General features: G+C 44.1%; 1 protein-coding gene across 3 annotated transcripts in view; it reads right to left on the bottom strand.

The window, feature by feature from the left end:
- Positions 1–261: 261 nt before the first annotated feature.
- MTHFD1L (methylenetetrahydrofolate dehydrogenase (NADP+ dependent) 1 like) overlaps positions 262–13,744 on the bottom strand; it is a 183,737-nt gene continuing 170,254 nt past the window's right edge. Inside the window, exons 27-28 of one of the 3 annotated variants that reach the window (XM_024748002.1) lie at positions 9,219–9,339; positions 262–280 (exon numbers count right to left, since the gene is read on the bottom strand). In XM_024748002.1, the coding sequence (XP_024603770.1) occupies positions 9,250–9,339 (90 nt within the window). In that variant the 3' untranslated portion in view covers positions 262–280; positions 9,219–9,249. Of the gene's footprint in view, positions 281–1,068; positions 2,142–9,218; positions 9,340–13,744 lie in introns of those variants that run through there. The other 2 variants (XM_024748004.1, XM_024748003.1) reach the window with 2 other exon arrangements.

Below are 13,744 nucleotides of genomic sequence, written 5' to 3'. Positions count from 1 at the left end.
CCATTAATTAACCTGCCAAAGACCTTTCTTCTCAGTCGAGGCTGCTTATCACTCAGCAGGAGTACATCCTAGTGGGGTTAGTGCATGAAAAGAAAACAAACCCATCGGAACGTGAGTTATGACATCTAGGAGTTAAGACGAGCCCACATGATGGGAAAGCCGTGGAGTTCCCAGCGACACCTGGATTATACGTCCTTCGGTGTGAGTGTTGAGAAGCTCTCCCACATCTGTGTTGATGCTCCTTTTTTCCTCTCCTTTTTTTGATGAATTGGTGAGTTGCCTGGTGAAAGCAGGTAAGGAAAGAAGTCTCTGGCCTAAAGCCCTTGGAACATAGGTTTGTGTGATTTTTTTTTTTTTCCCTAAAACATTTTCAAAAATAGAAAATGAAACTTTAAATGGCAGAGGACAATAACAAGCAGAAGGGAACTGCTTAAATATCACTTCGGGGACTTCCCTGGCAGTCCACTGGTTAAGACTCCGTGTTTCCAATGCAGGGGGCGTAGGTTAGATCTCTGGTGGGGGAACTAAGATCCCACATGCTGCTCGGCCAAAAAATGAAATGAAAAGAATTGAAAAAAAAAATTAAATAAAAATCATTTTGCGAGAAAGGCTGCTCACTGGGCACGTTATATAGAGAACGAATTGACTGTGAACCCTCATAATCTCGAAATAGATTTATATTATCAGAGAGGCTAGTTCACTGTGTATTCGGACAGGCATACACGCAAATAAAAGGCAGGGACGGGGGTGGGGTGCGGTGGATGACAATGGGACTGTGACACTTCAGAAACATGAAGCAGGGCTTCCCTGGTGGCGCAGTGGGTGAGAGTCCACCTGCCGATGCAGGGGACACGGGTTCCTGCCCCGGTCCGGGAAGATCCCACATGCCGCGGAGCGGCCGGGCCCGTGAGCCATGGCCGCTGAGCCTGCGCGTTCGGAGCCTGTGCTCCGCGACGGGAGAGGCCACAACAGTGAGAGGCCCGCGTACCGCAAAAAACAAAGAACAAACAAACAAACAGAAACATGAAGCAAAATTATTCTCAGGACAGACAGTCTTTGCGAGGGGAGGCTTTTTACTTATTAAACAGTGTTTTGGAACAAATTAAACTGCACATAAAGATACATTATGGGCAGAGCAGCTAACAAGCGGGGTCACTGAGGGCGCCGTACAAGAACATGGCAAGGGCTTTTGCAGGATGTGCCTGGGGGACATTTAAGATATTTATGGTGACTACTTTACTGATACTGCTTAGAGGACAATCACTGCTTGTTTGTTCCTGAATCCTTGGTTTTGTCTTAACTTTTATGTAATTTTATATTATTGTAGGGAAAAAATGGAAACAAGAGAGGGTCAGGAACAGTTTAAGGGCTGGAAAAATGAAAAAACATTTGCCAAACACCCGACCTTTAAGGGTCACTTCTCTTGCCCTATGGGCCTGTGAGAGCTTAATGGCCATTGAGATTCATTCATCAGTGGAAGAAACTAGCATAAACCCATCAGTTTCTAGGTAAGTGATGTAAACTTCCCTGGCACTGAAAAGTAGTTCTGGATATAAAATGTATTTTGTTCCAAAGGATATTGCCACTTTCCAGCAGTCAGAAGATTTCACAACTGACCTGATGTTTCTCTGTCTGTTATTTTTTCCTTGTTATGTTTATAAAGCTCTGGTTGCATTCACAATTTTCCAGGAAATCAGTGTCAGGTAACAACCCCACCATGAAAAGCTACCTCTAGAGAGCAGTCAGCGAGTCTTATCTGGCACTGAAAGCTTGCTGGTTGGTTTTCTACATACATGTTTATTTTCAGTTCAAAGACAATATAGAAAACTCCATCGTGGAAAATGTTACCTTTTAGTTCACACTCTTTTAATCCCCCAGTCCCCATAAAATAAACATTCTAAAGTGTAAGCAGTGGGAAATAATGTAAACTCTGCGGAAAGAGAAAATAGTTTCTTTCAGACTTGGTGGAGGTCCTTTTCCTGAACACTGCACTCTGTTACAAACAGAATTCATCTTGAACGAAGAATAAATCTTCGGCCTATTTCACCATTTCCCCAGCATTGCGTAAGAGCATATTTCAAATTCACTTTCTTCTCCAACTGCAGCAAAAAGGCAAAAGGAGTAGTTTGTGTTTGTGGAGCCTGAAAAACAGGAAAAGAAAAATATTTCGGTGGTTTAAGAACAGCTTTTTTCCTCTGGTGTCAAACTGTTCATATATTATAGCTCTAAAGCTGGAGACCACAAGAAAATATAAGAGCAGACAAGTGATGCTATTCACAAGACAAGGCTGGGATCATTGCTTGGAATCTTTTTACTTATGAGCAGTGGAGAATCCGATTCTGCACCACTTGGGACCGAGCCAGCATGGACACGGCAGGCAGCAGTTCTGAATTTCCTAAAAGATTTTGCTTGGGGACCGTGGCTGAAATTCCATGACTTCTAAATTTGGAGTCTACAAGTTTCCAGGATCCTGTCAAGTGAGAACATCCAGGATTTTAGATTAGCAAGCCTGTTGCCTTGGATTTCAGTTTCTCTTTTATAGCAGGCACAGAGAGCAAGGTCTGAAAAATGCATTTAGGACAAGAATGGAAGTGAGTGGATCTGGAATTTCTTATTATTGTTTAAGCTTTGTTGTTTTCCCGCAAAGGGTACTAAGACTCTCTGTCACTGTGAATTCTGCAATCTTTTTAGAAAAAGAAGTGATCAAGCTACATTTTAAAAAGAAAAAAGCAAACAAAACACCTAAGTACCAAAAAAAAAAAAATTCATCAGGAGAAATGTAAAATACAAGCACTTGGCCTTTGATCTGAATTTATACAAGGAGGAATTTATCTCCTCGGCCAAGAGTTCAAACTCGGCTGGAATACAGCGAGCCAGCCTCCCACGGATGAGGGCAGGGTCTGGAGCCAGAAGGGATGCTTTATTAGCTTCAGAACAGAAGACGGTGACGAGGGCAGGGGACTAGGAGTTTCAAATACTCCCCTGATGTCTGGTTCAAATCAGGGAAGTAAACAGAAAACAGAAGCATCACAAGCATAGTAAACATTAACAAAAAGAAAATATCTTCGACGTTAGGAAGGGAGGTCTGCCTGGTGCAGACCTTGCCCCTCCTCTCAGTGACGCGCCAGCCTCCTGTCGGTGGCTCTGGTGACCCTAGATACGAGGCACAGTGACTACTGGGGAGGGAAGGTGGGAGAGACGAGGCTGGGCTCGGTGGAAGACCCGTGGATTGACCACATGACCTCGGTATCAAGTTTTTATAGTTAAAGAGGCTTAGAGTCTGTGTTTCCATATTTTCAGAAAACTCAAAGGGTTGGTAAAGGTATAGAAAGTCTGAATATAAATGAAAAAAAAATCAGAAACACAATAGCGAAGGTGCAAATGAATCAGTTGTTCATTGTTTATTCAGTGGGGAAAAATTTTTTTTAATTTGATTTAGTGTTATATCTTTTGGAAGATAGAATATATAAGACATCCAATCATGGTATGTGAATAATAAGAAATTACAAAGTGCCCAAGCAACGTGAATGACCAGAGGCAGAGACTGGAGTGACGTGGCCACAAGTCAAGGGCTGCTGGCAGCAGCTAGAATCTGGAGAAGGCAAGGAAAGGAGTCTCCCCTGGAGCTTCTGGAGGGAGTGTGGCCTGCTGGCACCTTGATTTCAGCCTGCTAATACTGATTTCAGACTTCTAGCCTCTAGAACTGTGAAAGAATCAATTTCTGGTATTTTAAACCACCAAGTGATTTGTTATAGCAGCCATGGGGATAAAACACACACACACACACACACCCATAAGGGGAGTTCTCTCCTATTTATTAAACTAAGACAATTTCATTGTATTTACCCTTATGTTAATTATTGGTAATGGCACTTGGTTCTTGGCTTCCCTGTGCTGACAACCATCTTGTTTTGGTTCCCACTGTTGAATAACAGAGGTTAAAGATAAATACGCTACCAAAGTTACTTTATTATTTATTATAAATTTATTTATTTTATTTATTTATTTTTGGCTGCATTGGGTGTTCATTGCTGCGCATGGGCTTTCTCTAGTTGCGGTGAGCGGGTGCTACTCTCTTCACTGTGGTGCGTGGGCTTTTCATTGCGGTGGCTTCTCTTATGGCAGAGCATGGGCTCTAGGCGTGTCGGCTTCAGTAGTTGTGGCTCGCGGGCTTCGTTACTCCGTGGCATGTGGGATCCTCCCGGACCAGAGCTCGAACCCATGCCCCCTGCATTGGCAGGCAGATTCTTAACCACTGTGCCACCAGGGAAGCCCCTGAAAGTGACTTTAAAGTAAAAACCAAGTCAACCTCAGTAGTATTTGTAAAGTTGATGGCGACATATTTTGACAATTTTTTTAAAACCTGAAAAGTGAATAATTTAGAATCATGAATTTTTTTTTTGAGATTTGCTTTTGAATTGAGGAGAAGTAAGTCTATTTATTTCTCTTATTAGTGAAGCTGTATGATAGTCACTGGGTGCTTATTAACCCGTTTGAATGTCTGATAAAAAATGGCTTCTGCAAAATGGAGAAAATTTCAAGTTCATAGCATTTGGTTAAAACTTTCACCTTACCTTGCAAGTTCTAATTTTTTCAAACCAACTGGTAGATTATAACTAATGACATAACTGAAGCTTTTCTCCAGGCTTTTCCAAAAGCGCATCCAAGCTTTTCTCATTGACCTATAATTTCTTATATATTATATTAACCATGTGTAAATTTAGAGTTATTAGAAAATTCATATTTTCCCAGAGTTTGATGAAATATTATTTTTCTTGCTTTATTTAAAAAAAAAAAGTATAAGATGATTAGATCCACTGCCTCTTGGGAAGTTTCTTTTAAAAGGGAATTAATTAAGAATTTCACAACCGTTAAGCCTCAAAACATTCCATTTTAGTTAGATAATGGAGATTTAATTATCACCATCTTTTAGAGATGTTAAAGATTCCATTTTGGATTTAATTATCACAATCGTTTATTTAAGTAGCTTGGGCTTCCAGCCTATTTTGGTTCCTGCCTGGGAGTGGGAAAAGGGGGGCTCCCTCTGTCCCAAGGATAGCTTGGGGTGAGGAACTGAGGACTTTTTCTTGAAGCACAACGGTGATGAACAATTTTTGAGCTGCTTCTTGAAAAGACAGAGTTTCAAAATTAAAATCAGAGAGCCCTGGAGCTCCCCCAGGAAACCCTGAAACTCTGGTTTACAACCTGGGGATAAGAGGCTCTGTCCACAAGCAGCGTCTGGAGATTAATTTATAATTATTAAATATCACTGAAAATTTCGGCTCAAAAGGAAGTTTAGGGAAGAAATGAGCTGGTATTATACTCCTTTTTGCGTGTGCAATTCAAGAAAAACAATTATAGCAGGGCCAGAGTCAATTTGATTCCGTACTAACCACAACTTTGCACATCAGAACAAAGTAAGGGAGTGTCTGAATCCTTCAGGAAATCTGCCAGGCTTTCTTGAGTTCATTTGAATCCTGCCAAGGCCCAGAAATATGATGAAGCTTCAAAATGAGAAACCCAAAGTGTGTGGGGGGGTGGGGAATGAAACCTCCAAATCCAATTATCTTCAAACAAAAGACTGACCAGTAATGTCACAGGATCAGTTTCACTGGGACAAACAACTCATTTTAATTAGTTCTGTTTGGTAACATCCAAAAGAATGAATCATGCCCTTAGTCTAACAATAGCAAAAGCACGACAGGGAAGCTTTGGAAAAAAGCAGCAAGAGCTCAAATTCTGGTGATTCCCTGGCACCTCCCGCTCATACCGTTTCCTAGAGGGTGAGATAAGCAGGGAAGGTGAGGAAGTGGAAGGAAAGACAGCAGCCCTCAACCGAGTGGCTTCTTCCATGTGCGACACGTCACGTCTGCAACACATTCTGCAAGGAGTAAGGAGGGTGATGCCCTGCAGCTGAGTCCAGAGAAAGAGCTGGAGCCTGACCACGATGTGTGCCAAGCAGCCCACCGGACATTTCCTCTCCTGATGCTCAAATCTGTCTGAGCTATCATCCAAGCTTTAACATTTGTATTTTGTGCATTTTTAATAGCCACAGACCTGTGACTGTTAGTAGGAGTGGTCCCTGCCTGCCGTATGTGAGAGGGGACAGGAAGCAGGAAGAATGTCTGCGGGATCATTATTCTGAAGGATACCCGAGAGGGAATGTTTGCTTTGGACAGTGGTTTTCTCTTACAGCACTAGATGGTCTGCGATTATTCAAGCAGGGTCAAGTGATGGGGTTTTGAAACACTGCCTACCAAGCCTAGAACAAGGTTTGGCAATTCACACAGAAGAAAGAACCCTGGATAATTGAGTGGGAAAATGACATTCAATGAGAGACTTAAGTAAGAGATAGCTCTAGTATAGTCTGACTGAAAAGAATTTTGACAAAGTCATAGCTTTTAATACTCAATTATCTTTTGTTATTAAAAAAAAAATCGCCTGGTTATCCCCAAATTATGGGTCTGTTCAAAGAGCTGGTTATCATCTTCCAGAATGGGCCAAAGTTCATTTACCCCGTGAAAATCTTTTGGTTTAGGAAAGAAAGGATGGGGTGAGACCGAGAGTAAGCAGATCTGGGTTGAGTCTTGGCTTTTGTACTTATCAGCTGTGCAACTCGGGCAAGTTGTTGATGTCTCTGGGCCAGAGTTTCCGCAGTTCTGAAATCTGAGGCCAGCGTGACATGTGACCGTGGATGGCAAAGCATTTCCTGCTACAGCTACGGAACGAGAGGCAGGGCTGAGTAGTGGAAAGGCAGTATTATTCCTCTGCTATCTGGTGGATCAGGGCCATCCCTCAGCTACCCCCTCTTGTGACCACAGGACAACCCCTGCCTGCAAGGGGTGCAGTGACGGCCCACAGGAGGTGCTTAGAGGGAATCCCCAAAGCCAAGTGTCTTGACCCCCAACCCCTGCTCAGTCTTTGTTTTTAATTCTTTTTTTTTTTGGCCGCACCCAGCAACATGTGGGACCTTAGTTCCCCGACCAGGGATCGGACCCATGCCCCCCGCAGTGGAAGTGTGCAGTCTCAACCACTGGAGGTCCCCCTGCTCAGTCTTTGAACGAAGTCCAGAGGGATACTTGTCAGAGAACTTGAACACAAGGATTTAGATGTAGGTACTGGTAAAGCTAAGGACACGCCACCTGGCATTACCTGAGCCCCAACTGCAATAATTAAGGCATAAACGCATTTATATGACCTATTTGGAGAGCAAATAAAAATGGACCAAAAGGCTGGAAAAATACTCATCTATCTGAGAGAGATGACAGAATTACACACACTTGTTCTGGAGAAAAATGACAAGTGGCGGAAATGTAGCATAATGGGTTGACATGACAAGGGAAATTAGTCTGGACAGGGGTCAACTCAAAGTTTAAGAGGAATGATATTGTGATTTTCCCAAGGCCTGGCTGGGAAACCCAAGACATTCACACACACACACACACACATGCACAGTCATATCGAAAGACCAAGATAACTCTGTTATCAAAGGTCAAGTTTATGGGCTTCCCTGTTAAGTTAGTCTCCATTAGTTCATTTTCTGGAGTTTTCTTTTTCAGACATGACAAAAGATTTGAAATGTGATTGTGGTTAAAACTAAATACAGCTCCCACTCATCAGCAAAAAACGCATACAAACACCACCAAACACCACACACACAACCCAAACTGAACAATCCCACAACTTGTATTAATGTGTCTCTTCCCTTCCTCATCAGAGCCTAAGTCTTCAGTGTTTTAGTAACAAAGACTTGCAAAAAAAAAAAAAAAAAAATCTCCCCATGTTCACTACTGATAGACAAACAAATGGGAGTCCTGTATGCTTGGCTTAGGGCGTAACTCAGGGACAACTGGAAAGGAGGGCCTTTAGGTCAAGCAAGCTCATCTGGAAGGTCCAGAATGTACTGGCAAGAGGGATGGGTGCTGGGCTAAGGAACTGGAGCAGGAGGCAGTAGGAAGAAGGAATGGGGGTGTTTATGGGGAAGGAATGCGTCTTGAGAATATGGTGAGGAATTGTCTGATATATGGGATGGGAAAAAGCAGCTCCAAGTCTCTGAGACTTCTGATAGGGAGTTTCCCAGGGAGGAGGGTTGCGGGGGGTGGGGGGGGTAGTCCTTTTTCTTTGTGATGGGAAGCTGGGACAGAAGCCAGCAGGTGTGCCTGCGGCTGCAGGACCGAGGCACAGACGTGAATGAGACCAAAGGCCCCCCGCTGTGGGCCGCCTAAGCCAGCGCCAAGACAAGCCCAACCCTCTTACACTGCGCAGACCCTGAATCATCAAGGGCTCTAATTTCTGCTGCCCTGTCCTTCCTGTGACTCACAGAGCCCTTGGAGTTAGACGATCTGTCCCATCTCTATGAATCTTTCCAGTGGTATGAGAGCCCAATCCCCCTGTTGTGCGACAGTGTTATGGGTTAGATTGTGTCCCCAAAAGGTACGTTGAAGTCCTGACCCCTAGTACCTCTGAGAGTGACCTTAACTGGAAATAGGGTCTTTGCAGATATAATCAAGTTAAGAAGAGGTCAATAAGGTGGGCCGCAATTCAATGCAACTGGTGTCCTTTAAGGAAGACAGAGACACACAGGGAGACAGAGGAATGTCAAGGATCAATGGGCACCACCAGGAGTTAGGAAGAGGCCAGGAGGGATTCTGCCAGAATCTCAGAGAGTGCATAGCCCGGATGACACCTTGACTTTGGACTTCTGGCCTCCAGAACTGTGGGAGAACAAATGTCTGTTGTTTAAGCTGCCCAGTTGTGACACTGTTATGGCAGCCCCAGGAAATGAGCATACTGGAGTCCTCTATCACATGATTCTAACTCTGTACCAAGAGATACGTGGGATGAAGGTATAGCTGGTATAGTTAATGACAGAAGACGTTAGTTTTAATTCTCGAAAAAGAATAATGAATTTACAGGGCTCCTTTGTTATAGCAAGAGATGCCTTAAAACAAATCTATATTCAGAGACGGTGTGACTGACTTTCACTGGAATCGGGTCCAGGCACACCAAGGACCTGACCATCTCACTGCATATCCACACCCAGGAGCGACCCAGGGCATGGCTGTAACCTGGTAGGAATTCACAGTAACCAAGTGAGGAAATTACTTATCAGACCATTTCTGTAATAAATATCAGAAAAACCAAACAAAATAAAACTAAAAGAGATTTGAACTAGGGAAAAAAGAAAGAAAGAAAAAGTAAAAAGCACAATAGCCTACCTGAATTGAGTCCTGTGAAAATCCTGTTCACTTAGAACAAGCCTTTAACTTGCTCTGTTTCCGTATCAAGATCGATGTCATAGAAGCAGGGCCGAGTCGGCAGTCCTGGCATGGTGCTCATCTGGGGGAGAGGACAAAAGATTATATATTAGCCAGTGCTGCAAGGGGATCACGCCGGACACTGTACATCTAACGACATAAATTAACTATATAATTCAATTCAGCCTCATGTAACTTTGGGTTATATATACATGTATATTTTTAAATTCACCATCTGTTATTCCAATCTTTGTTTAAGGAAATGAAATCCCTCCATGGTCCCACAGCATACCATAGCTCCAAAACAGTGATTTTCAAACTCTTTTTACTAAGTCAAATCTTAATGCTGAAGCACAACAAAGATAAGCCCTTCTGGCTGAAGGGGACAATGGGTGTGGAAGGAATGAATAATGAATAACCCCCAAGACACATTTCGGTAAAATCTTCAACTCTTGGAGCACAGTTTGAAAACTCCTGTTCTCCAGACAGCTGGCCTACTTTACTAGCAGTAACTGTTGTTTATTGAGAACCTACTATGTGCTAGGCACTGTGTAAATGCTTTTTTTTGCATCGTCCCCCAAACTCAATGAGGTAGATACTTTTATCATTTCCATGTTACAAGGAAGGAAATGGAGGTTTAGAGGTGTTAAGTCATTTGCCCAAGGCCACACAGGTAATAAACAGCAAAATGGGAAACTGGACTCCACATTTGTAATCTCAAACTACTCATATAACCACCACCACCACTGCTGCCTCCACCACAGTTTGGGCACTCTATACTCAGAATTTTACATAGACAATAACTTGAGTTCCCCATCACCCTTAGAGGTAGGCACTCATTTTAGCCTCACTTTACTGATGAGGACAGAGGACATTTAGGCACAAAGGCATGGGCTCAAGGGTACACAGCTGGTCAGTGGTGGAGACAGAATTAAAACCAGGCCTGTGCTTCTCACTGCTTTGCTGCACTGCGTCTACATCGGTTTTGCAAAAAGCGCTTTGTCCACCTGCACCAGAGACCCCCGGTGACGAGCTGGGGAAGCTGGCCGGTGTCCCCTGGTGATGCTGACACACTAAACACGGGTCTAGAACCCGGAGTGTGAGGATTTTGGATGAGCTGCTCTTTATCGATTTTAGTATTCCCACCTCTTCTCACCAGCCTGGAAGTTCTCAACACCAAAGGAACCCAGATAAGGCCTCTGTCACAGATCTCCGGTCTCTCACTCTCAAGGTCCTTTTTTGTAGGGACAGGATTTCTCTGACGCCCACTCTTCCCCCCTATGATGCTGACAGACTCTTGCGACTCAGACTGGGGTCTGTGGACCAGGGGCATCGGTATCACCCAGGAGCTTGTGGGAAACTCAGGCTCTCAGGGCCCACCTGCGGCCCACTGAATCAGAATCTACAATTTCAGCACATCCCCAGGAGATCTGTGTGCACGTCTCCATCTGAGAAGCCCCGGCTTAGTCAATATGGCCTAGGATGCCTCCCCCCACTCCCTTTAGCCCCGGGAAAGGGAGCTCCTGGGGAAGGGGGTGAGGTGCTGGGGAGGAAGGGGAGGAGAAAGCCCTTTCACCCCTGACCAAGTGCTGCTACTTCTTCCCGGCCCGAGCTCAGGTCGAGGAGGAAACCCGTGCACCTGCGGCCTCATAACCACCTGGGCTATGAGAGTGTGAGTGAGGTGGGTCCACGTGGCCAGACACATAAACACTGTGGTACACGGTGGCCAGCTCCTGTCTTGCTGATTGCACAGGATTGCCCTTTAGTATATTATGGGCTAAAAAGGCTTCTGAAGCCTGCCTGGAATACAGGCACCACTGATAGCATGTCTTCAGGATTTTCTGTGCTCTGGGTTTCGAGCAATGAACTACAGATAAAGTTCTGGCGCACAACCTGCTTGTAGGTGGGGATTTCCTGTACTTTAAAACTTCAGGTATGTGGATGGCTACTTCTCCTCCTGAGGGTTCTGTTCCTAGCAGGGGGGTAACATTTTTCTCTGGTTACTACAGTCGCTGCTCCTAGGAGACCCCAGAAAGAAACCCACGCTTAACGTTTTAGCCCTGAAACATCAAACACAAAGGACATCGGTGGGAACTGTTCATATTTTTTCCAGTTTCCTGGGCTACAAAACTCATACCAGTTACTCTACAACAATTTTCCTACCTAACTGCGTTCTGACATGAGCATTTTAAGATGCCTTTATAATCTGTGTGGGGATATGGATTTGGAAAAAGGAACCAGCGTTTTACAGTTTAAGGACCGAGTGACCGCATTCAGCCACAGTGAAGCTGCTCCGTCTCTAATTTAAAATAACTCTCTAGGTCGAAGGGATCGGGGTGAGGATGCTACCCGGACTTGTCTGCTGCTGCTTCTGAGGCTGCAACACTATTCACTCCAGGGCAGAATTCAGAATGAGGCAGATCATATCTAAATCCACATGAGGTGAGAAAACCCAGGAAGAACCCTGAAGGCGGTGCATTTGGGTTCATCTGAGCAAAGTTATAATGGAAGCTTCTATTGTGGATAACACAGTTGCACCGCCTGCTTGTTTACAAGCTTTTTTAACAGACGTGAAAATTCAGCTTTCCACCATTCACTTTTAGCTGGTGCAAGACCAAGGCCGACAAAGGCAGTGTGATTCGCACGCTTCCTGACTCAGCGCATGCATCTTGGGGTCATTCTGATACTGTCACAAAACGGGGAGCTTTTCTAAGTAGCCTAGATATTAAATGCCAGGGAGTATGAAACGTCTTTCCTCTATTTTCAACTTACTTCTCTCAAATGGGAGAAAAATGAGATCAATCAGAAGACTCCCATGCTCCTTTCCAATGATGCAATCGTCAGTTTCAAGAATCCCTACTTATTCGGGATGAGCAACAACTGACCAGGAAGCAATGTGGAGTGTGCAGAGCTGGGGGACTCCCAGCCCTGGAGACAAAGCCACCTCCAGTCCATCTATGTTTAGAATAAAAGTCCTGCTGAGCAGACACAGTATGGAATTATGTTAACAAGACCTTACACATTCGCATCAGATTCTCTCCCAATAAAAAACACTCTGTTACCAAAGGATTGGAGCCCCCAGACAAGAGTCAGCAGAGCACTGCAGGAAAAAAGAATTCGGACAGCCCTTGGCAGTTGACCTCTGGGCCCACGCCTGGGGTCAGTGGTGACCTGTGTTGACTTGTTTGTGTGCCCTTGAAGAAGGCCTCCTGCTTGAAATAATGAGAGGCCACTAAATCGTACTTACTTGTCATGCTGCATTAATGGATTCTTTTACAAAGGCTGAAAAGCATGGGCTTTTGCCCTTCATGCGCCTAATTTTACCTACAATGAATCTTCCAAAACTTTGATTTCGGGTTAAGCTTATTTTGGAGAAACGACGAGTTATAGGAATGGCCTTTATAAACATTCATTAACACCAGCAAAGAGAAAATATTCATACACCTAAAACTTGTCATTCAGTAGTAAAACACTCTTAGAATGAGTAGAAAAATTACCTAAAAATCTGTTTCATAAAGTGATAGTATCATACTTACCACTTAACCAAAATATCGTTGTAGTTAATTTTGTTGTGTTTGTGAAATAATTTCTTTTCTGACTTCTCCCTAAATCGACTGCTTTTTCCTACTGGATAAATCATTCAGATTTGTTGTAATTCAGAAAAGAAATAAGCATTTGAACTCACTATTCCTTCAGTTTATGATCTGAAAGGGAATCCCTTCTATACATTTCTTTCCTCCACCAATATGGCCGAACACCCATCATCTTGTTCCAAAAATTTAAGAACAACCAAAAAAGGGACTTCCCTGGTGGTCCAGTGGTAAAGAATCCCCCTTCCAATGCAGGGGATGCGGGTTCGATCCCTGGTCAGGGAACTAAGATCCCATATGCTGCGGGGCAACTACGCCCGTGTGCCACACTACAGAGCCCACGAGCCCTGGAGCCTGTGTGCCGCAACTAGAGAGAGAAAACCCGCACACCACAACTAGAGAGAAGCCCGAGCGCTGCAAGGAAGAGCCCATGCACCGCAACGGAAGATCCCGCATGCCTCAAAAAAAAAAGAACCACCAAAGAGACTACAATGGTTAACTACACGATGATGTAATTTAAATAAAAAGATTCTTTTTGATGAAATAATAACTCAAACATTTAAACTCCTGAGCAAAAGTATTTTCTGAATTATAAGTACAATGCCTCGGGAAGCCCAAGGACTGGATTTTTTGTCTCTTCCCTTCTCCCTCTTCTTTGGACATGAGGGACAGAACTGTTTACATGTAATGGTCATTTAGTTAATTAAACTAAGATGATGCAAGAGGAAAAATGGCCGGTATAAACATCAAGCGAAAGGAAAGAAGAGAGATATTAAAAATCATGATAGGGCTTCCCTGGTGGCGCAGTGGTGGAGAGTCCGCCTGCCGATGCAGGGGACACGGGTTCGTGCCCCGGTCCGGGAAGATCCCACATGCCGCGGAGCGGCTGGGCCCGTG

Source organism: Neophocaena asiaeorientalis, unplaced genomic scaffold (assembly GCF_003031525.2).
Source record: "Neophocaena asiaeorientalis asiaeorientalis breed wild unplaced genomic scaffold, Neophocaena_asiaeorientalis_V1.1 scaffold123, whole genome shotgun sequence".
Taxonomy (NCBI): Eukaryota; Metazoa; Chordata; class Mammalia; order Artiodactyla; family Phocoenidae; genus Neophocaena; species Neophocaena asiaeorientalis.
This window is presented reverse-complemented; position numbering and strand designations above follow the sequence as displayed.